We start from the raw sequence: 26,483 nt of genomic DNA, 5'->3' as shown, positions 1-26,483 counted from the left end.
TTTTCTGTACCTTTTCTAATTCTGCTATATTTTGAGATGTGGTGACCAGAACTGAACACAATACTCAAGATGAGGTTGCACCATGGAGCGATACAGAGGCATTATGATATTCTCTGTTTTATTCTCCATTCCTTTCCTTATAATCCTAGCATTCTATTTGCTTTCTTGGCTACTGCTGCACACTGAGCAGAAGATTTCAACATATTTTCAACAATGTCACCTAGATCCTTTTGTGAGTGTTGACTCCTAATGTGGAACTTTGCATTTTGTAGCTAATATTTGGGTTTCTCTTCCCTAAGTGCATCACTTTGCACTTGTCCACATTAAATTTCATTTGCCATTTGCATGCTCTGTCTCCCAGTTTTGCAATGACTTCTTGCAGTTTCTCACAATCCTCTTGTGATTTGACAACTTTGAATAATTTTGTGTCATCGGCAAATTTGATCACCTCACTTGTTGTTCCTATTTCCAGGTCATTTAAAAATTTATTAAAAAGCATTGGTCCTAGAACAGATCCCTGGGGCACTCCACTAGTCACCTTTTTCCATTGGGAAAATTTATCATTTAGCCTTACTCTGTTTTCTATCTTTTAACAGTTGGCAATCCACATTAGGACACTGCCATCTATCCCATGACTTTCTAATTTCCTAAGAAGTCGCTCTTGAAGGACTTTGTCAAATGCTTTCTGGAAATCCAGATACACTGTTGCAACTGGCTCACCTTTATCCACATGTTTATTTACGGCCTCAAAAAAATGTAGCAAATGATATACTGAACTGTGCTGGTTTTCACTGAATACCGAATTAATGAGCTACTTTGCATGATGTTGCATTGCAGCAGCTGCCCTCTTCCCTTCTCCATAATCCCAATCCTCTCTTCCCTTTCCTGTTTAATTTTTCTGCACCCCTCAAAAATACTAATAAAAGAACATCCTAAATTATCCACAGGCTTAGGAAAGATCGGAAAACATCTTTATTGTTATAAAGTAAAATGTATATAATATATGCAAATCTCTACAAATGTATGCAAATGTGCCACTGGATTGCAGTGGAATTTCATAAACTGCCCCAGAATCTACCTCTGAACTGATGCAGGAAACTGGAGGCTGTGGCTATACTGATGGTGTTTAACTTTCTTAAGTGGTGGTCAACTCCAGGCCTCGAGAGCCACAACAGGTCTGGTTTTCAGGATACCTACAATGAATATACATGAGATATATTTGCATACAATGGAGGCAGTGCATGTAAATCTATCTCATACATATGCATTGAGGATATCTTGAAAACCTGGCTTGTTTTGGCTCTCTAGGACCAGAGTTGGCCACTTCTCACTTACATGTTAACTACATGTATGCACTTGATTTCCTTTGCATCCACTTCTTTATTCCTACTTAACAGATCTTCGTTTCTTTTCTTCTTGTAAGGCACCTTGAATCTATATATCAAATTTATGTATCCATTATTTATGTTCTCAACACCTTTATGTAATCTGCCTTGGGGCCTACCTTTAGGAAAAAATGGAAAATCATTTACTTATAAATAAATAAGATTCTAACAGATACATTTTTCATTTTATTTTATAGCTTTTATGCAGCTTATTTATTTTTCATTTTATTTTACAGCTTTTGTGCAGCTTATTTATATTTCTTTTTTAACAGGTTTTAATCCATGTGCGGCAGCCTTTTGTAGCCACCTCTGTTTGCTTTCTTCATCTGGACCGGGGTTTTTTTCCTGTACCTGTCCCTCTGGATGGTCTCTGGCTTCTGATTCTGTGAACTGCATAAGAGGTATCTGAACATCTAGCTTTCTGGTTTTCAGTGTTTAGAGTAAGAAGAGTATAGAATAAATTAATATATTCATGGCATATTGTTCAGCAAAAAAATGTCTACCATAAAGGCAATTTAAAGTGTCCATCTGTTAAAATATATCACCCTCTGTCTTTACTACATTTACTTCAGGACTTGCTTTTTAAATCAAATTTATTTTCTTTCAAGTCAAAGTAAATTTTTGTTCATTTTTGTCTTCTGCATATCTAACCTAGCAGAGTTATATTGTGCTGTACTCTTTTTAATTTACATCTCAGACAAGAAAACAAGATTTGGATTTCTGAATGTTTAATGTTGGTGAAAGATGAAGAAGAAAGTATACAATTCAATTTTTGTCAGCAAAACTGTTTATGTAATGGCTGCTAAAGGAAAATATTGTAGTCTGTCTAGTGAACCAATTCAACAGTGAAATGGGCAGAACTCACTTGTGTCAACTGGGGTCTTTCACTTTGCAAAAAGAAGCAAGTTGGGTGGACCAGATGTTTCTATGCCACATAGTTGGTTTTATACAGAAAACCTCAGTACACCTATGATATCAAAGAGCCTATTCCAAGCCTGTGTAATAAAAGGGGATGGGGAATGGAGAAGGGTTTGGCAGTGCCTCTCACTACTCAATGGGATTGATAATTGCAGTATTGAAGCTATATAGCCCACAAATCTGCAGGTCCTGTACAATTTTGATTAAGATATGCTCTGAAAAGGAAAGATTAGGACCCAGTTAATTTTTGCCAGGCGCAATCATACACAGAATTCAGACCTGGAAAACAGCATCAATAAGAGGGAGTGTGGTGCTACAGGGCATTCCATAGCTTCTTTCTGAGCTGCATTTCCTACACACTGCTAGAAGTAGGTTGTGCTTCACCTTCAATGTTTAGGTTGCAAAATATTAAATATTCAATGTTGAGCAGTTTTGTCTCAGTCCTTTTAACATCTGTGGCATATATTACTGCCTTCTCTCTTCCTAAGAGATCCTGTCATGTAGAATTCTAGTGCAGGGAAAGCTCCATGGGCATGATGACAAACATGACTGCATATATGTCTCTCAAGGGTTGGAATGGTCACCTATCTAGGAATGGTGACTTGGATAAAGCTTCTATGTAACTTTCAAACAACTCCACGCATCTGCATATACATACATATATGGCAGTGTGGAAATCTACGATAGTATTTTATAACCAGAGCGTATCAGATACGCAATTATTATAAGATATGTGTATGTCCATCCTGCAACATATACACATACGTATACTTTTGCACAAATACATGAAAAGCATTGAAAGCATGTACTTTTCCAACCAATTTAATATATATATATATATATATATATATGTGTGTGTGCATTTTCCATGTGAAAATAAAGTAGGATTTATTTGAGTAAAAATAAGTTGGTCTATTTTAAAACATGCATGCATAAATGAAATTACCAGTTTTCCAATTCCTCCACCAGTTCTCCTAGTCCTTCACCAGGTCGTTAACAGCCTCTTGCTTCTTTAGCCTGAACTCGCCCCCCCCCCCCCCCCCAGTTCACCTAAACCTCCCACCCAGCCAATAGCACACAATAAGCAAGTCTGATATCACTTATGCAAGATAATTAGCAGATGTAAAATTATGCGAGTAAATTGGCAATTTATAGACACATAAGTCTCTTATAAAATAGCACCTTATGGGCATAACTGTTGGTCCTGACCTAGAACACCTTTAGATCATTTCTTTTATCGCTCGTATATGTGCACGCAAAATCTAAAGTACGTGTCTACTTTCAATGTTTAGAAAATAGTGATTGTGCAATTGTAGGATACATACGCACATATATGCTAATCTTTACACTTGCAACTCTTTGAAAATTCAACTCCTAGGGAACAATTTTCTAAGTGATTTCTATGGGTATACATGTGTTCATCCTTGAAAAGAAACTATGTGGGGGAAAAGGGGCAGCAACAGGAGTGAGGTCAGGGCAGGCCCCATAAAGTATGTGCAGGGATTTCATTTTGAAATCCTCATGCTTTATTTATCCCATGTACTTTCCATCTGCAAAGTATTCTGGGCAAAATTCCCTGCAATATTGGTTTGCCATGGGATTTTCAAACAAAAATTCTGCAGGGAGTTTCTTTTTGAAAACTGCCATGCAATCCTGCAGTTACAAAATAGAGTACCCACAGGACAACAAGCACTGTAGGAAGACTCAAAAATTGCCCTCTCCATTATTACTAATAATGAGGATAATAAACACATGTACACAGCAGCATATATGTGCATATATGGCCATGAGCAGATCTACACAACATTTTATAACCACATATGATATGTGTGAGTTTTACAAAATACACATAAGAACATAAGAAATTGCCATGCTGGGTCAGACCAGGGGTCCATCAAGCCCAGCATCCTGTTTCCAACAGAGGCCAAACCAGGCCACCAGAACCTGGCAATTACCCAAACACTAAGAAGATCCCAATTTGCTGATGCAATTAATAGCAGTGGCTAGTCCCTAACGGGCGGATTTTCAAAGCCCTGCTCGCGTAAATCCGCCCAGATTTACGCGAGCAGGGCCTTGCGCGCCGGCGCGTCTATTTTCCATAGGCCGCCGGCGCACGCAGAACCCCGGGACTCGCATAAGTCCCGGGGTTTTCGGAAGGGGGCGTGTCGGGGGCATGTCGGGGGCGGGGCCGAACGATGCTGCGTTTTGGGGGCGGGGCGCGGCATTTCTGGGGCGGGCCCGGGGGCATGGTTTTGGGCCGGGGCGTTCCGGGGGCGTGGCCGTGCCCTCCGGAACCGCCCCCGGGTCCGCAGCCCGCTGGCGCGCGTGGATTTACGTCTCCCTCCGGGAGGTGTAAATCCATGGATAAAGGTGGGGGGGGGGGTTTAGATAGGGCCGGGGGGGTCGGTTAGGTAGAGGAAGGGAGGGGAAGGTGAGGGGAGGGCGAAAGAGAGTTCCCTCCGAGGCCGCTCCGATTTCGGAGCGGCCTTGGAGGGAACGGAGGCAGGCTGCGCGGCTCGGCGTGCGCCGGCTGCCCAAAATCGGCAGCCTTGCGTGCGCCGATCCAGGATTTTAGAAGATACGTGCGGCTACGCGCGTATCTTATAAAATCCAGCGTACTTTTGTTTGCGCCTGCTGCGCAAACAAAAGTACGCAATCGCGCAGTTTTTCAAAATCTACCCCTAAGTCAACTTGATTAGTAGCCATTAATGGACTTCTCCTCCAAGAAATTATCCAAACCTTTTTTGAACCCAGCTACACTAACTGCACTATCCACATCCTCTGGCAACAAATTCCAGAGCTTTATTGTGTGTTGAGTGAAAAAGAATTTTCTCCGATTAGTCTTAAATATGCTACTTGCTAACTTCATGGAATGCCCCCTAGTCCTTCTATTATTCGAAAGTGTAAATAACCGAGTCACATCTACTCCTTCAAGACCTCTCATGATCTTAAAGACCTCTATCATATCCCCCCTCAGCTGTCTCGTCTCCAAGCTGAACAGCCCTAACCGCTTCAGCCTTTCCTCATAGGGGAGCTGTTCCATCCTCTTTATCATTTTTGTTGCCCTTCTCTGTACCTTCTCCATCGCAACTATATTTTTTTTGAGATGCGGCGACCAGAATTGTACACAGTATTCAAGGTTGCGGTCTCACCAAGGAGTGATATAGAGGCATTATGACATTTTCTGTTTTATTAACCATTCCCTTCCTAATAATTCCTAACATTCTGTTTGCTTTTTTGAATGCTGCAGGACACTGAGCCGATGATTTTAAAGTATTATCCACTATGATGCCTACATCTTTTTCCTGGTTGGTAGATCGTAATATGGAACCTAACATTGTGTAACTACAGCAAGTGTTATTTTTCCCTATATGCAACACCTTGCTCTTGTCCACATTAAATTTCATCTGCCATTTGGATGCCCAACCTTCCAATCTTGCAAGGTCCTCCTGTAATGGATCACAGTCCGCTTGTGATTTAACTACTCTGAATAATTTTGTATCATCTGCAAATTTTATAACCTCACTCGTCGTATTCCTTTCCATATCATTTATATATATATTGAAAAGCACCGGTCCAAGTACAGATCCCTGAGGCACTCCACTGTTTACCCTTTTCCACTGAGAAAATTGACCATTTAATCCTACTCTTTGTTTCCTGTTTTTAACCAGTTTGTAATCCATGAAAGGACATCGCCTCCTATCCCATGACTTTTTAGTTTTCGTAGAAGCCTCTCATGAGGGACTTTGTCAAACGCCTTCTGAAAATCCAAATACACTACAGCTACCGGTTCACCTTTATCCACATGTTTATTAACCCCTTCAAAAAAATGAAGCAGATTTGTTAGGCAAGACTTCCCTTGGGTAAATCCATGTAGACTGTGTTCCATTAAGCCATGTCTTTCTATATGCTCTACGATTTTGATCTTGAGAATAGTTTCCACTATTTTTCCCAGCACTGAAGTCAGGCTCACTGGTCTATAGTTACCTGGATCGCCTCTGGAGCCTTTTTTAAATATTGGGGTTACATTGGCCACCCTCCAGTCTTCAGGTACAATGGATGATTTTAATGATAGGTTACAAATTGTAACTAATAGATCAGAAATTTCATTTTTGAGTTCCTTCAGTACCCTAGGATGCATACAATCCGGTCCAGGTGATTTGCTACTCTTTAGTTTATCAATCTGGTCTACTACATCTTCCAGGTTCACAGTGATTTCGTTCAGTTCGTCTGTCTCATCACCCCTGAAAACCATCGGAACTAGTATCTCCCCAACATCCTCATTAGTAAACACTGAAGCAAAGAATTAATTTAGTCTTTCTGCAATGGCCTTATCTTCCCTAAGAGCCCCTTTAACCCCTCGGTCATCTAATGTTCCAACCGACTCCCTCACAGATTTCTTGCTTTGGATATATTTTAAAAAGTTTTTATGAGTTTTTGCCTCTATGGCCAACTTCATTACATGTATATCTACACCGCAGCATATACACATATGTATGCTTATGCATAAATACAGGCAATGCTTTGAAACCACGTATCTCAAAGCATTGAACATGTGTATTTTTCCTACCTATTTTAAAAATTTACATTTTATGTGCGAAAGTAAAGTAGGACTTACAAAAGTCCCAGTTTACATGTATAAATCGACCAATTTTAAAACATACACATGAAAATGAAATTAACCAGTTTACCAATTTGTCCATCAGTTCATCCAGTCCTTCTCTAGGTCATTTCAGCTTGAACTCCCCTCAGTTCATGCAGACCTCCCACTCAGTCAGCAGTACATCATAAACACATTTAATATCACTTAGTCCAGCTAAACAGCAGGTGTAAAAATATGTGAATAAGTTGGCAAATGTACACGCATATCTTTTAAAATAACAATTTACGTAGGTAGGTGTTGGCCCCACACCAGAATGCCCCTAGACTACCCATTTTTTTACATGCATATACTGTATGCATGCGCAAAAGTGAAAATACATGCTTATTTTTGACTTTTATAAAATACAGAATATATGAGTAGAGGCTACTTCTGTGCAATTTTGCTAATTTTTACATGCAGAAGGTTTTGCAAATTTACCCCAATATGTGCAGTGAACTTAATAGGATTTTGTAGGACAAGTCACCTGAGTTGAACTCATAAATGTCATCTATATTAACATATAAAAGTTTAGAAAGTGCATGTAGAATATTCATTGCCTCTGAAAGCTTTTAGATGTTGTGCATGATATACATTCATTTTGAGTTATAGAGAATTGATGATAATGAAAGAGACATTCTCGGACATACTCTGGCCCATTCTTCTCCTTTGCAGCTGAATGATCAGTTTTACTTTATAGTATATCCTTCCCCCGTCCCCTTTCTCCTATCCCTCTGTTTCCTCATATGTGCTTCCTTATGTTAGAATATTATGCTTGTGATACTGTATAAGTTTCCTACAAGGTAATGTGCTGGGAATAGCCAATCTTGTACAGAAAGGATCAATGATGTGCTGTAGAGGTCTCCACTTAGTATCAAAGTGAAAGATTATTGTTGGGAAGGATTTAGTTAATTAATCAGTCATGTTTAACACGTCCATTTGTCTGAAGACTCTTTGGGCAATGGAACAAATTAGCATCAACAATGTGTGATAACAACAAAACAAATAAACAATATGTACACCATAAGAACTTAAAAACTATGGAACAAAAGAAGTAAAATACAATAACCCAACTTCCAGCAAGACCCCAGAAATAAATGAATGTCAAGTTTCCTAAAGTGCAACTAATTGGTAGCTAGTTGAGCCTCAAGAGGCAGTTTGTTCCAGACATGAGGAGCAAGTCAAGAAAAAGCACATTTCCTGGTATATACCAGCTGGTCCTGTTTAAAGGATGACTCTTCTAAGAGAGCACCTTGTGATGAAGTAAACATGTGAATGTGTGAAATACAAGCCAACTTTGTATATACGCATCACCCCTGCTCCAAAAAGCTTTGAATGTCAGACAAGCAAATGATATGACACAGGCAACCAATGTAATTTTCAAAACAAGGAGCATAGATTCCCTGTAACTGCAGCCAACAACATTGTAAGTGACAGTGTTTTGAATGAATTGTAGACTGCAAATATATTTAGATGGTAACGCAATCAAAAGGGAATTACAAAAGTCTAGTCTAATAGCTATTAATGCATGGACTACTTTGATAAAATCCACTTTATGCAGGAAAGGGCAAACCTGCTTAAGAAGGTGCAAGTTCATAAAGCAGGACATACAAACCTGCCTGGTATGTGGAACCACAGACACTCAACTTTCAGTTAGGACCCTGAGATTATGAATCTGTTTTAGCCTTGGTATGGCTATCTCATCAAAAAAAGAAACATTACTTAGTTCCAGGGATCCTGGTCTAGCTAATCGGATTATCTCATTTTTAGCCAAGTTGAACTTTAACCCTGTTGTGCTGGTGGACCCCTTGGACCGAGGGAGAGTTGATGCTACAGTGGGGAGGAGCCTCACAGGTCCCCACTGTCGGTAGGTGAGGCTGAGGAGGAGCAGAGACCCTGCTGGAGCTTCACGACTACCAGCCGACGTTCCCCTTAGTTTGAGCCCTTGGGTGCTGGGGCCGGCTAGACTTACTTGGGGTCTCTGTAGTGATGGAAGTCCTGGAAAAGGAGAGGTGCTGGAGAGTAGGCCAAGTTCTGGAACAGGCAGCTGAGTAGGACAGCAGGTCCCAGGCAAAGGACGAGGCAGGCGGCGTATCTCATGGTTGAGTTCCAGGCAAGGGTCAAGGCAGACGGCGTATCTCGTGGTCGGGTTCCAGGCAGAGATTGAGGCAGGTGGCGCATCTTGTGTCTGGTCCGAAGTTAAAGCCAAGGTGATCCAAGGAACAAGGGAGAAGGCAAGGATCTCAGGGACTCATGGCAGCAACATGCAGGACGCAAGGAGCGAGAAAACCTGTTGCCAAGGCAAAGGCTGGATGCAGGCTCCAGACTTAAATAGTCCTCTAGTGGTGATATCATCCTAGAGGACTGTGGGCATGTTCCCACAGCGGGCCCCTTAAATGAGGGAGAGGGGCGGGCATGCGCGTGAGCCTAGGAGGATGCCAGAAGTAGGAGGGACTCGGCCGAATAGGTGGTGTTCCTGCCACAAAGGAGGGGGATCTGCGGCTTCAGGCTGGTGGCCTGGGGCTGTGAAGTCAGCGGCATTGGGTGGCCAGCTCAGAGCTGGAAGGAGCACTGCAGTAGTGACGGCAATTCCCCACCACTGCTTGGGGGCCCGGGGATGGCCTGACCGCTTGGGTGTGTCATTGAGTGGGTGAAGGCCATCCATGAGAACCTGTGGCCGGTGAGCATACCAAAACAATTTGAGTACAGCCACTGACTAACAGTGGACAGATATAAATTATACAATGCTTTTGATATAAAGTTGAATATCATCAATGTAAAGTATACAGCGAACTTCAGACTCTTAAATAACCTTCCCAATGGTTGTAAGTAGATGATAAATGGATAGGTGAAATTATGGAACCCTATGGTACACAATAAGGAAAAGAAAGTGAATCACAGAGATACTACCTAATAGCCACCTGTTGGCTCCTGAGAACTAGGCCAAAGCAGGATAGGAGTATCTCAGAACATCCATAATAGGCAACCTTAATAGAGGATTGTCTGTGAGAGGAAGAGAGAGGTTGTTGCGTTCAGTGGTCCATGGGCTAACCCTACAAACCTCTGCCCTTACCTCCCTGCCCAGGCCTGTTGTGCTGCTCCCTGATGCAGCAGGTTGCCACTCTCAGCAACACGCTGTGCCTCTCTTTAGGTGTGCATGCGCACCATTCTATGGCATTTCAAGGGACCATGGTGGGAAAGTCCCCATGGCCCCTAGTGATGACATCACTACTGTTATCTTATATAAGGGCAGCTACCCAGAAGCAACTCTCCTCAGCAACAGGTACAGCTACTGAGTAGTGCATGTTGTTTTTCAGCCTGATTTCTGCCTTCAACCCAGCCTGCTCCATCTCCGCCTGATTCCTATCTTTGTTCCAGCCTTTTCTAGTCTTCATCCCAGCCTGTCCCAGTCTTTGTCTCAGCCTGTTCTGTTGTCATGTCCAACTTGCTATACTCCTTACCTGCCTTGCCTGCCTGCCTCAACCCTTCCATTCCTCCTCCTCTTCCTCAGACAGACACCTTGCTTGACCTTCGCCTGAACTCTGGATATGCCTGATTGCTGCTTGCCCTTGGTGCTTGCTTGGATCCTCAACTCGTCTGCCTGCTGCCAGCCTATGATCCTAGCCTGGCCTTGGTCCACTTCTTCCATCATTAGCAGAGACCCTCGCCTAAGTCCTGCCAGCCCCAGCACCCAAAGGCTCAACCTGAGAGGAAAGTGGGCTGGTAAAGAAGAAGCTCCTGACCGGTCTTTGTTTTGCCTGGGTCTGCATGTTGATGGTAAAAATCTGCAGGGCTCCTCCCAGCAGGTAGAGCCAATCTTGCCTCAGCTGAAGGGTCCACGAATACAACAGGTTGCTGAGGCCATGGACTCGGTGGACTTCACTCAAAGCCATCCCTGGTATAGCCCGCAGACTACAAGACCAGCAGAGTGCCTTGGAGCTCCTGTCCACAGCAATGGACTGTCTCACCACTCACTTAGATGCCCTGATTACTCCCACTGCACCATCTCCACTTGCACCGGTGCTGCTGCCACAGCTAGCACCCAGCAAGCCGGTAGCCCAGCTGCCAGCTCCACCCCGTTATGCTGGGGATCCCAAGCAGTGTCTGGGATTTCTCAATCAGTGCAGAGTACAGTTTCAGCTACAGGCTCCATTATTCCCCGATGACCTTGCCAAGACAACATATATCTTTTAACTATTGGGTGAACAGCATTGGCCTTGATCTCCAGCAATTTATGGAGCAATTTCATTCTGTTTTTGAGGAGCCACATCATGTGGCTGCAATGGCCTTGGATCTACTTCAGCTTTTCCAGGTCTCCCGAACTTAGGACCCTGGCCTCTGAATTAAATTGGCTGGAGGATAGCTTGAGTGCCATCTTTTTGGAAGGCCTCTCTAGGACAATCAAAGTTGAGCTCGCCACCCAGGAGCTTCCCACCTCATTGGAGGCCCTCATCACCCAACTGGCAAAATAGATCAGTGCTTATAGCAAAGGATCCGGGAGACGCATCTGGCATGGAGAAGTGCTTCCCTGTCACCCAGCTTCACACGACCACTCTCGACTGCTGCTGCCACACCTGCAGCCTCTCCCTCTCCTCTCAAGGAACTGTTGCAGTTAAGCCACTGTGTTTAACCCCGAAGGAAGGCTCTGCCAAGGACAACAGTGCCTCTCCCTTTATTGTTTGGCTCAAGGCCACCTGCTGGCACAGTATCCCCAAGAGATTGGGAAACTTAAATGCCTAGGGTACTTCAGGGAGATGACCCTAGGCCTTACTGTTCCTATTCCCCAATTCTTCCTCCCAGTTCCTCTTAGTTCACTAATCCCAATGAGTTTTTCCACCCAGGTCTTTGTGGACTCCATCTATGGGAGAAAGTTCATTTTGCAGGACCTGGTTAACCAACTTCAGATACCCAAAGACCAGATGACTCCACTGCTGGTAATCTCCTCCGTATAAGAACATAAGAACATGCCATGCTGGGTCAGACCAAGGGTCCATCAAGCCCAGCATCCTGTTTCCAACAGTGGTCAATCCAGGCCATAAGAACCTGACAAGTACTCAAAAACTAAGTCTATTTCATGCTACCATTGCTAGTAATAGCAGTGGCTATTTTCTAAGTCAACTTAATTGCAGGTAATGGACTTCTCCTCCAAGAACTTATCCAATCCTTTTTTAAACACAGCTATACTAACTGCACTAACCACATCCTCTGGCAACAAATTCCAGAATTTAATTGTGCGTTGAGTGAAGAAGAACTTTCTCCGATTAGTTTTAAATGTGCCACATGCTTACTTCATGGAGTGCTCCCTAGTCTTTCTATTATCTGAAAGACTAAATAACCGATTCACATCTACCCGTTCTAGACCTCTCATGATTTTAAACACCTCTATCATATCCCCCCTCAGCCATCTCTTCTCCAAGCTAAAAAGTCCTAACCTCTTTAGTCTTTCCTCAGGGGAGCTGTTCCATTCCCCTTATCATTTTGGTTGCCCTTCTCTGTACCTTCTCCATCGCAATTATATCTTTTTTGAGATGCGGGGACCAGAATTGTACACAGTATTCAAGGTGGGGTCTCACCATGGAGTGATACAGAGGCATTATGACATTTTACGTTTTATTCACCATTCCCTTCCTAATAATTCCCAACATTCTGTTTGCTTTTTTGACTGCCGCAGCACACTGAACCGACGATTCAATGTGTTATCCACTATGATGCCTAGATCTCTTTCTTGGGTGGTAGCACCTAATATGTGTATATAAAGACCCTCTTCTGGGACAGGTGACACAGACCACTGTACTGCTAACTTTCCACACTGGTCTCTTGAATATAAAACAGATCAGCTTCCACTTGATCCCCAGGGCCATTAATCCATTATACGTGGTCTGCCGTGTCTCCAACAACATCAACCTCACTTTAATTGGTTCGCCTTGGAACTTGCCTGCTGGGGCCATGGATGTACAGACTCCTGTTTGCTACCCATGGAACCTACTTGCCGGTGACTGTGGCCTCCGTGCTTCCCCTTCAGTATGCGGATTACAAACACATCTTTTTCATAGAAGTCGTACCGAAATCTCAACCCCCTTATCGCATGGGAGCTATGCCCCCATAGGACTGGGTTTAACCCCTATCTCTGCCTGAGAAACAAGCCATGACAACCTACATCCAAGAGAACCTGACCCATGAATTCATCCAGCCTTCCTCTTCTCCGGCTGGAGCCGGGTTCTTCTTTATTGCAAAGTAAGATGGATCCCTCAGGCCATGCATAGACTACTGCGGCCTGAATGCTATTATGAAGAAAGACCATTACCTTTAATAGCTGAGCTCTTTGATCACCTACAAGGGACTATGAAATTGGAACTCAGGGATGCGTACAACCTTGTCTGCATCAAGGCTGGCGATGAATGGAAGACCATGTTCAATACTTGTTACAGACACTATAAATATTTGGTCATGCCCTTCGGGCTTTGTAGTGCCCTAGCAGTTTTCTAGAAAATGATCAATGAGTTCTTTTGTGATCTGTTGTACATCTGCGTGGTCATATACCTGGAAGACATATAGATTTTTTTTCCCAGACCTTGAGTTTCCATAATAGAGGTGTCCACACTATTCTGCACCGTCTTCAGGAGAATAACCTCTATGCCAAACTAGAAAAATGTCTTTTTGAGCAAGAGAAACTCCCCTTCCTCAGATATATAGTCTTGCGAGATGGATTTTGGATGGATCCATTCAAAGTGAAACCATCATGGACTGGCCTCATCCCAGGAGGGCTTTGAGCCTTACAGAGGTTTCTGGGGATTGCAAATTATTATTTTTATTCCCAATTACTCTTCCATGGCAGCCCCCTTTTCCGCTCTTACCCACAAGGGCACCAACACCAAAGACCCGTTGCCAGACGCTATTGAGGCTTTCCAGAAATTAAAGGGTGCCGTTTCTGCTGAACCTTGCCTATGCTACCTGGATCCCACTCAACCCTTTATTCTGGAGGTATATGCCTCTACCCTAGGGAAAGGGGCTATTCTCAGCCAGCACAGCCCTGAAGGGGTGCTTCATCTGTGTTACTTCTTCTCCAAGAAGTTCTCTTTGGACAAGCACAACTAAAGCATTGGGAATCGGGAGCTTTTGGCAGTCAAGTTGGCCTTAGAATGGCACCATCTTCTCAAGGGGGCCCAACATCGCATCACAATCTATACAGCAACAAGAACCTCTAACGCATACATCAGGCTCAGCAACTCAATGCTGGTCCTTGTTCTTTACTTACTTCGATTTTGAGTTGCGCTACCATCCTGTGCTCAAGAATAAACGGACTGATGTCCTCTCTTGTTCTGGAGCCTTCCAGGCTTATCATAGATCCTGCCAAGATACTCCTGGCTGCCATGGTACCTGTCCCTCCAGGGAAGATAGTTGTGCCTGCCAGATCACATGAGAAAGTGTGATATGGGCCCAAGACTCCCATGAGCAGGACACTTTGGATGGACAAGAACCCTTGAACTGTTTTCAAAGGCATTACTGGTGGCCCCAATAAAGCAGAACGTCGAGTCCTATGTCGATTTGTATCCCACCTATGCACAGCAAAAGCTGTTGCATGGTCAACTCTGGGGGCTTTTACAGCCATTGCCAGCCTGCAGGGAACCCAGGGCATACCTGTCCACAGACTTTATCGTGGATCTCCCTGTCTCTAATGGCGCCACCATAATATGGGTGGTGATTGATTTTCCAAGATGGCACACTTCGTTTCATTGCCTGGCCTTCCTTCTGCTCTAGAGCTGGCACGTTTATTCACCCTCCATATCTTCCACTTACTGACTTACCCAAGCACATACTATCAGATAGAGGAGTTCAGTTCACAGTGCAATACTGGCTCTCGCTCTGCAAAAGATTTCGTATCACACTTGACAATACAATGGCAGGGCAACCAGCAAGCAGCATGTATGAACCAAACCCTCAAAACATTCTTCCTCTCTTATGTCAATGAACACCAGGACAACTGGGCTGCTCTCTTGCTTTGGGCCAAATTCTCCCATAACAGTCATAGCAATGCAGCCACTGGCTTTTTCCCTTTTCAGCTGGCTTATGGAAAACAACTTCCTCTGCTACTACTACCCGTGACAGTTCCTTCCCCTGCAGCTCAACTCTCATCCCAGTAATTGCATAAATTATGGAAACAAACCAATCGGTTGATTGAGAAGGCTGTTGCCCAAACTAAGAAGATGGCAGATGCCCGAAGGAGACCAGTAACATGGGAGAAAAGGTTTAGCTGAGTACCCTACATCTGCGCTTGCAGCATCCCTCAATATGTTTGGCACCATGCTTTATTGAGACTTTTTCAGTATTACAAAAAATGGGCCCTGAAATGTACCAGCTAAGGCTACTGCCTACACTGAGAATCCACAATGTGTTTCACGTCTCCCTGCTCAAGCCAGTAGTGCGCTCTTGGCCCTCCAGAGTGCTGAACCACAGGAGGTTGCTGCTGAAAGAGACATAATATATGAAGTCCAAGAAGTCTTAGATTCCCACCGAAGAGGCAAAAGAATAGAATATCTAATCTCCTGGAAGATCTATGGCCCAGATGAAAACTCATGGGAGCCTAACACAGAATGGTGTAGGTGGTTAACAATGAAACACAAATGAAATAATTAATAAAAAAACATAAAATTACATAAAAAAAACATAAAAATAGCAAATTAAAACACTGTTTCAAATCATAAAACTCAAAAATAGGTAGATTTAAACAAATGGGTCTTGAGAAAACCTTTGAACTTTTTAAGGGAGTCACATTTTCGTATTTCATGTGGAAGAAGATTCCAGAACAAAAGTCCGGCAATGGAAAAGGAGCATTCGCTTGTAATATAGAGGAGTGCTGCTTTTGGCGAGGGACTTCGAAAAGGATGTGTTTATGATAAGGCATAGAGAATGAATGGGCCCATGGACAAGAGACGTCGTTCCAAGTTTATATTTGATGCATTCGGATATGGATAGCCAATGGAGATGAATTAGAGTTGGTGTAATGTGATCTGAGCATTTTGTGTCGGACAAGAATTGTGCAGCTGAGTGCTTGAGTTGGATGGGTCATAGAGTCGCAGGCAGGAAGACCAATAATATAAAAGCATTACAGTTGTCAATAATTGGGAATAGAGAAGCTTGAAGGATAGTATGAAATTCAGCAGTGAAGAGAAGTTTTTTTAAGTCAGCAAGTACCCGAAGTCTGAAAAAGCCTGTTTGATGACATACTTAATTTGCGGTTTGAAGACAAAGTGCTATCTAGAAAAACACCTAAACTTTTAATTTGTTTACTAATGGTTAATGTTGCAGTATTAATGGAAATGGTAGTCTGTGATATCTGGAGTAAGGGCTGGAGAGTACTAGAAATTCTGTTTTTAACATGTTTAGTGATAATTTGTTGTAATCCAACCAAGATTTTATTGAAGAAAAGCAAATATTGAAATGGTTAATGGTGTCATTCCAGGATGGATGATTGCAGATGAGTAATTGAATATTGTCTGCATACAGTTTATAAGCATCAATAAAGTTTGAGAGAATCTTGCATATGGAAACTAAATAGATGTTAAAAAGCAGAGATGAAAGTGCAGAACCTTGAGGAACACCGGTTTTGATTTGAGAGATATCTGAAAGGGAGGTGGCAATTTTAACTTGTTGAGAGCGATTAGTGAGATAAAATGAAACCAATTGAATACTGTGCCAGATAAACCAATTTTTTGCAGGTGATACAATAAAATATTGAGGTCCACGGTGTCAAATGCCGAGGAGATGTCTAATGAGATCAGTATGTATTGATGGCCACTGTCCATGCCTCTTCTAATGGTGTCAACAAGAGAAAGAAGTAAATATTCAGTAGGGATATGCATTCGTTTTTCCAGAATTAGGCAATTTCAATGAAATTGCCTATTTCGGTGTGATTCGGGAGAACTGAAAAATGAATGAAGTTTTTCTGAAATTTCAGAAAAAATTAATTTACATAAGAACATGCCATACTGGGTCAGACCAAGGGTCCATCAAGCCCAGCATCCTGTTTCCAACAGTGGTCAATCCAGGCCATAAGAACCTGGCAAGTACCCAAAAACTAAGTCTATTTCATGTTACCGTTGCAAGTAATAGCAGTGGCTATTTTCTAAGTCAACTTAATTAATAGCAGGTAATGGACTTCTCCTCCAAGAACTTATCCAATCCTTTTTTAAACACAGCTATAATAACTGCACTAACCACATCCTCTGGCAACAAATTCCAGAGTTTAATTGTGCGTTGAGTGAAAAAGAACTTTCTCCGATTAGTTTTAAATGTGCCACATGCTAACTTCATGGAGTGCCCCCTAGTCTTTCTATTATCTGAAAGACTAAATAACCGATTCTCATCTACCTGGGTTAGTGCGTGCTAACTCTTACACGTTAGTTCGCACTATCCCGAAAATCGGGGCCCACGAAAAAAAACCCCCAAACCGCGGGAAAAATGAAATTCCAGCTGGGGGGGGGGGGGGCTCGAAATGAAGCCCGACACAATAGTAAAACCTGAAGCATATCTCTAATATTCAGTATTGAGAGCCTTGTGAAAGCCAAATTGAGAATGAAGGATTTCATATTTCTCTAAAGGATCTGATAATTGAGTTAAAACCGAGGACTCAAGAATTTTTGAAAGAAAAGACAAGAAGGAAATTGGCCTATAACTGGATAGTTTATCAACAACTAACCACTTATAGAGAACTCCTTAATGTGTGGTAATGTGTGGTAGCCATATATTTGTAATAACCACCATGTGATTATATATTTCTATGGCTGCCGTCTTTATTCTCAAAACAACTTTTTTGTATATTTTTTCTCAAACATTTTTATTATTTATTTTATATTTAAATCTTAGTTTTTACTCTCCCTGGCGGTCAACCTGACTCCCATATGATGCACGCACTTTTCCAAATCAGTACTTATCTGCCTCCGTAATGTGGGCCAAAACCCACCCAACTGCAAATTTTAATGTATCAGGGACATTACCTTTGTAAATCGACAGCAGTTGGGTGGGCTTTGGCTCACATTATGGAAGCAGATAAGTACTGATTTGGAAAAGTGCGTACGTCATATGGGAGTCGGGTTGACCGCCAGGGAGAATGAAAACTAAGATTTAAATATAATATAAAATAAATAATAAAAATATTTGAGAAAAAATATACAAAAAAGTTGTTTTGAGAATAACAACGGCAGCCATAGAAAGGTATGATCACATGGTGGTTATTACATATATATGGCTACCGCACATTACCACACATTAACGGAGTTCCTAATTTTTCAAGGTGGGGAACCGAGGTTTGGTTGTTGGTAGTTGACACTATAATTGATAGGTCAGAGGAATCAAGATTACATTTTTTTTTAAAAGAGGACGGATAACTGCAAATTTTAACATATCAGGGACATTACCTTCTTTCAATGAAAGATTTATTAAATGTGTGAAAATGGGAACTAAACATTCTTTGGCAGCTTTAAATAAAGCAGTGGAGCAATTGGCTTGTGGGTGTTGCGCCATGAGGTAGACCCTTGGCCTAGTGCAGGATTGGTAGGCTCCCTGGTCAGACCCAGAGACCGCCTGCCACCAGGAGGCGGAGCACAAGAGGAGACAGAGGCTAGCTGGAGCTTCACCACTAGCAACCCTAGGTACCCCCGGATGGGCCTTGCAGGGTCTCCTTGATAGGAAGTTCAGGGGTGTGCCCACCAGGATCAAGGGTACGCAGTCGATACTCAGGCTGGAAGTCCTGGATGCCTGAGAAGGCCAGAAGAGGGTCTCTGAATGTATAGCAAGGATCAAGGCCAGATTCAAGGAAGCGTGGACAGCCAATGCAAAGGTCAGAGCCAGTAATCAGTCCGAGGATGGTCAGGCAAAGCAGAGGTCAGTTACCAGTAGTCAGTCCGTGGGTGGTCAGTCAAGGCAGAGGTCACATTCCAGACAGTGTGCAGATGTGGCCAGTAATCAGGCAGAAGGTCAGAGGCAGGCAGCATGCAGACGTGGTCGGTAATCAGGCAGAAGGTCAGAGGCAGGCAGTGATCAAACATAGTCAAGGGAAGCCGAGGTCAGTACCGAGAAGACTGTCCAAAAGGGTACTACCTGAGGAGATGAGGAGACGGAAGGACGTTGGAACAGAAGGATGCTGGAACAGGACTGGAATGAAGGCTGTAACGAGACTGGAACAGAGACTGGAACGCAGAGGCAAACTAGAAATCACAAGGATCGACCCGATTGCCAAGGCGAGGAAATCAGGGCAGGAGCTTCCTGATATACATCCATCAATCAGGGCTCGCTGTGGAGCTGCGACCCGCCCCTGGCCCTACAAGGTGCTGGGTGGTCCCTGCGTGTGCGCCTAGGGGCTGGGATGATGCCACGGAGGATGCCGAGCCCCACCGTGAGGCCTGGCTGGAGGATGAAGGCCCGGCGACCGCCGCCGTGGGATGCTGAGGCCTAGCTGTGCTTGCCACCGCTGAAGGAGAGGACGATCTGGGACTCCCGGAGGAGCTAGAGAGGTGAGCAGGCCCGTATGCAGGCCGAGCGCGGATGGGACGCACAACAGTGGTCACATGGTAGTGTTAGATTAGGCAATGTGATTTTTATTCTCTAGTGATGAGACATAATAAAATTCTGACCAAGACGGAACAGTAGAGATAATTTTATTTAGGTACCATTTTGGAATGTTTGCAAAATTGAGAGTTTTTCGATTTTCAAATTAAAATTTTGAGAAACAAATCTACAGACAGATTATTAGGAATTTGCGAACTCAAGGGAGTGAGATTGGTGAGACGTTTGACAATATTAAATAGGGTTTTAGGGTCATAGCCAACCTCATTGATGAGGTTTGAGTAGAATTTTTCTTTAGCTTCTAAAATAGAAATTTGGTAAGTTTTGAGAGACGCTCTAAAATCCTTAGCAAGAGTAGAAGTTGGATATTTGCATCATGCACGTTCAGATTTTCTCAAGGTTTGATGAGTAGTTTTAACCTCAACAGTGAACCAAGGATGAGATCCTAATCTTCTTAAGGACTTTCATCAGTGGTACCCCCAAGATCTCAGGGAGGAGGCCTAAGAGGGGAGTACTGTTGTGTTCGGTGTTTGGCTGTCTGTGGGCTAACCCCGCGAACCGCTGCCCTTACCTCTGTGCTTGAGCTGGTAGTGCCATTCCCCGACGTGGTGAATATGCTGCCAGCTCACCACGCAGCAGGATGCCACAGTCTAAATGCACCATGCCTCTACTTAGGCGCATGTGTGCACAGCTCCCCAACATTTAAAGGGACTGCGGTGGGAAAGTCCCTGTGGCCCCTAGTGATGGCATCACTACTGCTGCCCTATATAAGGGCAGCTCCCCAGAAGCAACTTGCCTCAGCAACAGGCCCAGCTACCGTGAATAGTGCTTGTTGCTTCTTGGCCTGACACCTGCCTTAGACCCCGCCTGTTCCAGTTCTCATCTTCGCCTGATTCCTTCCTTCTTTCCAGCCTGTTCCAGTCTTCATCTCAGTGTGTTCCGCCCATCTTGCCCAACTTGCTCCTGCCTTGTCTGCCTGCCTCAACCATTCTGTTCCTCCTCACTTGACCTTTGCCTGGACTCTGGATATTTTCCACAATTAAGATCCTCACCAGTGAAATATCTAATCAATCACACATATACCTTCACCCGGTGTATTATTTTTGTCAATGATTTTCCATGAATACACCCCAACTACTTGTTATCCTAATTTCATGTGTTTTAATATATTTAAATAATATAGGAAAACGGGTGGATATTTCATATATTATGCGGCACCGTCCAGGTGTCGATGTTTTCTCTTATAATCATAAATAGCCTCCCGCCTCCAATTTTTATTCAAATTTTATAACATTAAAATATGTTGAACTGGATCATGGAAAATCCTATTTTTTTTATATAAATTGATTTCTATTATCTCACAATCTTATCTCCGTGACTACCACTTTTTTACTTATTTATATCTCTTGTCATCGCCGGACTCTGGATATGCCTGATTGCCTCCTGCCCTTGACTTGCCTGGACTCTGGATACACCTGATTGCTTCCTGTCCTTGATGCTCATCTGTATCCTTGACTCATCTGCCCACTGCTGACCTATGACCCTAGCCTGGCCTTGAATCACTTATTCTGTCATCAGTGGAGGCCCTCACTTAAGTCCTGCTGGCCCCAGCATCCAAAGGCTCAACTCGAGGGGAACATGGGCTGGTAAAGGTGAAGTTCCTGACCTGTCTCTGCTTTGCTTGCTGATGGTGAGAACCTGCAGGGCTCCTCTCTGTAGGTAGAGTCAATCCAGCCTCAGGCCAAGTGTCCAGGAACACAGCAGAGCTGAAGAACCGTGTATTTATCCTGTGACTCTGCTCGTGCTTATTTCCTAGTGGTCACCTCAAACAGAGGTTAAAAGAGATACTCAATACCATTTTACCTCCTGCTACTTCTAATAGTGAACCAGGCTCTTCTCATACAGCATAGACATCTTGTTAAGTCTGGCATGCTACTGGAGAAAGAATTGAAAGTCCTTGATATATGCCAACCCTAAATTATGGAGAAAGTAAAAAACTAATTTCTCCCACCCTAAGCTATTTTCTCCTTATGCTTCAGCAGTGTTTATTGGTGAGGTATATTTCAGTTGCCATCATTTTCATGTTGGTCATAGATCTGACTTACAAACCATACTGATGTATGAGTGTGAACCTGACTGTATTGCTCAAGTATTTTTTCTTTCACAAAATCTGTTTCTTATTTGATGAGGTATTTAATCGTGTAGAGGTGTAAACTTCTCTCCACCTCTGCTGAATTCAAGAGAGACACAATCTGACCTTTTATGCTTGAGAATGCTCTATTCTTTAACAAATATTTACCTAGCACTCATCCAGAACTGAAGATTAACAGTGGAGTGTCAGTTCCCTGCTGGCACAACTCTCCTTAACCTTTAATAAAATTTCTCTGGTCCTTTGCCTTCAGTGGGTACTTTTCTAATGAATCAAGAGTATTTTGTTGTTTTACAAGGTTTTGTGGTTTTTTATTTTATTTTGTTTTAAACAATTGAGGATTCTTAACTGAATACCTGGCTGCCCAGCCTGTTAAAACATCAGTACTAGCAGAAAATGTTTTTAGATAAATTATATAGAAACATAGAAATGACGGCAGAAGAAGACCGAACGGCCCATCCAGTCTGCCCAGCAAGCTACGCACTTTATCCTTTCTTTAAATTTAAATTTAAATTTTTTTTATCTTTTACTCTCTCCTACCTGTTACTATTGGCTTCCAGTACCCTCCAGCCCTAATTCCCCTCCACCCCACCACCAATGTAGAGAGCAGCGTCGGATCTGCATCCAAGTGAACATCCAGTTTCCTTAAATCCCGTCTCATTGTGTCCACTCTGTTGCAGATCTTAATGTCATCCGCAAAAAGACAAACCTTACCTTCTATCCCGTCCAATTGGCAGATATAACAACCAAGTAAAATAAGAATTACAACCTTTTTTTGTTTCACCTTATGTTTAATTTCTGGAGATTTTAATATGTAGTGTGAACTTTTCTGAAGATTCTGCTGCCTTAACTACTTAGAAATCTTCCTTAACTACTTGGATGCTGGAGTATTTATCCTAATCATAACCCTATGCAGGTGTCACACTGATACATTTGGAGCAGGAATTATAGCATGAAGGGCTGTGGAATCAAGGAATAATTACCGTATTTTTCACTCCATAAGACGCACCTAGGATTCAGAGCGGGAAAATAAAAAAAAAAAAATGGTGTGCTAAACCGGCTCTGTTCCCGGGCATCTGTGCTTCTTATGGAGCAAATTAGGGGAGGGCATAAAATGGTTTTTTTTGGCCCCATTCCCCATCCCAACCCTTTAAATTTAATTAACTACAATCCCTCACACTCCTGACCCCCCCCCCCCCCCAAGACTTGCCAGAAGTATCTGGAGGTCCTGCGGGGGTCCGGGGGTGATCTCATGCACTCAGGCTGTCGGCTGCCAGTATTCAAAATGACGCCGATAGCCTTTGCCCTTACTATGTGACAGGGGCCGACCAATGGCACCGGTAGCCCCTGTGACATAGTAAGGGGCTACCGGTGCCCACTTTGGGGGGGAAAAAATGTGTCTTATGGAGCGAAAAATACAGTATCTTTAAAATTGAGGGGTATAATATTAAGTGCATACCTTTTATTCCAAAAACAGGTGTAAAAACATAACAGTGCCCATATCATATTAGTACAGGAAAGGTAAGAGACATAGAAATGAGAGCAAAAAAGGAAGCAACAGAATTAGAATACAGGCAGGGTGATAATTTGAAATAATCTCATGGTCCTATTGCTTTAACATGGCTCCCATTATGAAGTGGATGGCATAGATTGAGAAGACATGGATTTACAGGTTTTACTTATCTAGTTGGCTTACTGCCCATCAGGTATTATCAACGTAGAGTATTAGACAATATTGTTGAAAGATTTTAATTATTGCAAATGATTAGAAAGGAATAGGCATTTGCTAATTTTTTTCAGAGAATTATTATGATCCTAATCCACGTTGACATGGATGAGCCTTCTCTGCCAGCACCAACTTTCAGCAGAATGATTACATTTAGCTATGCATATTTCAAATGTATTGTTTTCTTTTCAACATTATGATATTGTTTGGCTCAACCTTGGTAACTGGAGTATCTAATGTTACCAACCCGATGTTGATTGAGAAGCACTAGCTCCTGGGCTTGCACCCCTTCCTGTTTTATGGATCACACTAGTGACATTGTTTGTAAGATAGTGTGGGTTCTTTAGTGCTTCTTTTTTCATGTCTTCTTTTCTTGAACTGGATATGTGATTCCAGTTTTCAAGATGGAAGTTCTATCACATCGACAATTGTACTCTTTCTGAGTGAGAGACAACAATAGTATGGAAAATTGAAATCTAAGCTTTCTACTTTGATCAACATAAAAAGAATCACATGTATTTTAATCCAAAACATTGGTAATACTTAGTAGAACAATTATTATTAGTTCACTGTTTTTAATGAAGTGATAATTAAACAATCATTGAACAAAGAAGGACAACAATCTGTTATGTGGAGTTTATGAAGATGAGGGTTGTTTTTTGATTTTTTTTAAGTGAACTGCAGTGAATGATTCATCTCTCCTGGGACACTGGCAATGGAAATGCTTGCTGAAAGAATTCTCCTGAGCTATAACTTCACTGGAAATACAGAAGAGCAGATTTCTTTTAGCAATAATTCATTTCTACTTTGCTGTTGCTATGAAGATTCCTTTGTTGTGAAACGTGGACCCTTGAGCCAGCTAGAATGCGTAGAGGATCCGCTGAGGGAAGGCCTGCAGCAGGACTCGTAGCCGGGAGGCGAAACAGGACCAGGAGACCTGACAGGACTTTCGTCTTTACCAACCCACATTCCCCGCAGGTTGAGCCCTTGGGTGACGGGGCCAGCAAGACTTAGGCAGAGGTCTCCTGGCGAAGAGGAATCCGGTGAGCAGTCTGAGTCGAGGCAGGCAGCAAAGCAGAGGAGATGGAGATAGTCCAGAGGTTGTGGCAGGCAGAGAGGTGCAAGACGAGTAGTCAGGCCGGAAGTCAGGGCAGGCAGCAGACTAGCTGAGACCAGAGAAAAGCCAGGGATCAGGATGGGCAGCAGACAAGGAATACCAGAAGACAAGCCAAAGTCAGGAACTAGAGAGTCAAGCCGAAGTGGGAGCAGGAAATGAAACACGGAGGCAGGAACTGGATCAGGAACTTGGAGACAGGAACACAGGAGCTGGAACTAGGAAACTGCAACTAGCTACTCAACAGAGTAGGCAAGGTAACAGTTTTTGAAAAGGCCTATTTATAGGCCTCTAAGGATGACATCACGTTGGGGGCAAGCTGAGGTTTCCCTCCGTGGCCCCTTTAAATTCCTGTCTTCGGCGTGCGCATGTGCCTAAGGGGGCGGAGTCGAGGCAGAGTTCTGCGGCATCTCCCTCATGGGGAGAACGCCGCTAGAAGGCCCCGTTGCAGGCCAGTGTGGCAGAACAAAGTCACTGGAGAACCTCCAGTGCCTCGGGTAAGGGAGGGGGAGCCCGGTCGCGGCTGTCCGCGGCAGGGTTTCTCAACAGCCTCAGTTTTAAGCATATATCATTAAACATATTTTTCTGCTTGTGCCAAATTAGGTTTTCTTTCACGCTGGACCCCTTGAATTGTATCTGTTTATAGTCTAGTGACAATTACATGTCAAATTTCTAAAGGCTGTATGACTTTTGAATCTTATGAAAGTAACTGTAACACTCAACATGGAAGAAATCAGGGACATACTCATATGGAACACTGTGCCAGAGAAGCAGTTTGAACTCTGTGCTGTGGTCGATACAGACATGATCCTTCAGGAGAAGACTTGGACACATTTTGGAAAAGTCTCTGAAATAGAGTACCCAAGTTTGTGGAGGAGGCAGTATCATATATAAATTCTGTAACAACTTCTACCACTGCAAAACACCCATAGAAGATTTGGTGAAAACAAACATCACAGATCTGTGTTCATGTGTTTTATTACAAATAAATAAATAAATGGGTTGCAGAAATTTCAGTTTTTGGTTACACTATTGTAGTTGCCATGTTAGTCCATGTCAATATGTAGCAATAAGGGTCAATAAATAAAATGTAGGTGGTACCTTTTATTAGACTAAATTAATACATCTGTGATTCATTTTTGAGAATTGTGCTCCTTTCATCAGATTAGTGAAGAAACAGCACAGTTACAGTGGAACAGGGTGGGAAATGCCAGTCCTCGAGGGTTAATAACCTGTTGGATTTTCAAGATGTCTCTAATAAATATGAATGAGAAAGATTTGCATGCATACTTCCTGAACTGTATGCACATTTCTCTCATGTACATGCATTAAGGACATCCTGAAAAACTGAGCAGTTGGTGGGGTGTGGGAGGGACGTAGATGGGACAACACTACAGTCACGGCTGCTAGAGTTAATAAGTGAGCCCGCACCCCTGTGCCCGGAGCCCACCACATAACCACGCAATGTGTGTGGTGGCCCAGTTGCATCCGGCCGGCGGGACTCCAGCAGTGAGCTGAGCCGTGGCATGTCTTCCCTTCCCCCTCCTTCCTTGCCCCAGTTCTACGTGACTGAGACACGGCCGGGTGAGGGGATGGGGAGGAGTAGTTACGTGCTGATGATGTCGAGGCCCATTTAAAAGTGTATATATATTCTCCCAGGACAAGCAGGATGGTAGTCCTCACATATGGGTGACATCATCAGACGGAGCCCTGTCACAGAATACTTTTGTCAAAGTTTCTAGAACTTTGACTGGCACACTGAGCATACCCAGCATGCCATAATCCCTGTGGCCACAGGGGTCTCCCTTCAGTCTCTTTTTTTCCACGCTGCAGTTTGCCTCGCTGGTTAGGAGCTCTGTGAGATTTCTCTCACCCTCTTTCCTCACAGAAAACCTCAAAGTTTACTTCTTTAAAAGTTCCCTAACAGGGTCTCCCATCGCACTCCGTTCCCTCTGACGCTTGGTGTCTCCAGTCGGTTCCTGCTGCCTTAC

The 26,483-nt window shown here is 43.2% G+C and overlaps 1 protein-coding gene across 3 annotated transcripts in view; it reads left to right on the top strand.

Annotated features, from left to right (window-relative positions):
- LRP2 (LDL receptor related protein 2) overlaps positions 1-26,483 on the top strand; it is a 769,913-nt gene that overhangs the window by 334,722 nt on the left and 408,708 nt on the right. For all 3 annotated transcript variants that reach the window (XR_003857363.1, XM_029605680.1, XM_029605679.1), the window contains one exon: positions 1,658-1,786. Coding sequence is in view for 2 of the 3 variants with exons in the window: in XM_029605680.1 (XP_029461540.1) it covers positions 1,658-1,786 (129 nt within the window). In the remaining variant the exon portion in view is untranslated. The remainder of the gene's footprint in view (positions 1-1,657; positions 1,787-26,483) is intronic.

Source organism: Rhinatrema bivittatum, chromosome 6 (genome assembly GCF_901001135.1).
Source record: "Rhinatrema bivittatum chromosome 6, aRhiBiv1.1, whole genome shotgun sequence".
In the NCBI taxonomy this organism is placed as follows: Eukaryota; Metazoa; Chordata; class Amphibia; order Gymnophiona; family Rhinatrematidae; genus Rhinatrema; species Rhinatrema bivittatum.
The sequence above is the reverse complement of the archived record's forward strand: the minus strand, read 5'-3'. Positions and strand labels throughout refer to the sequence as shown.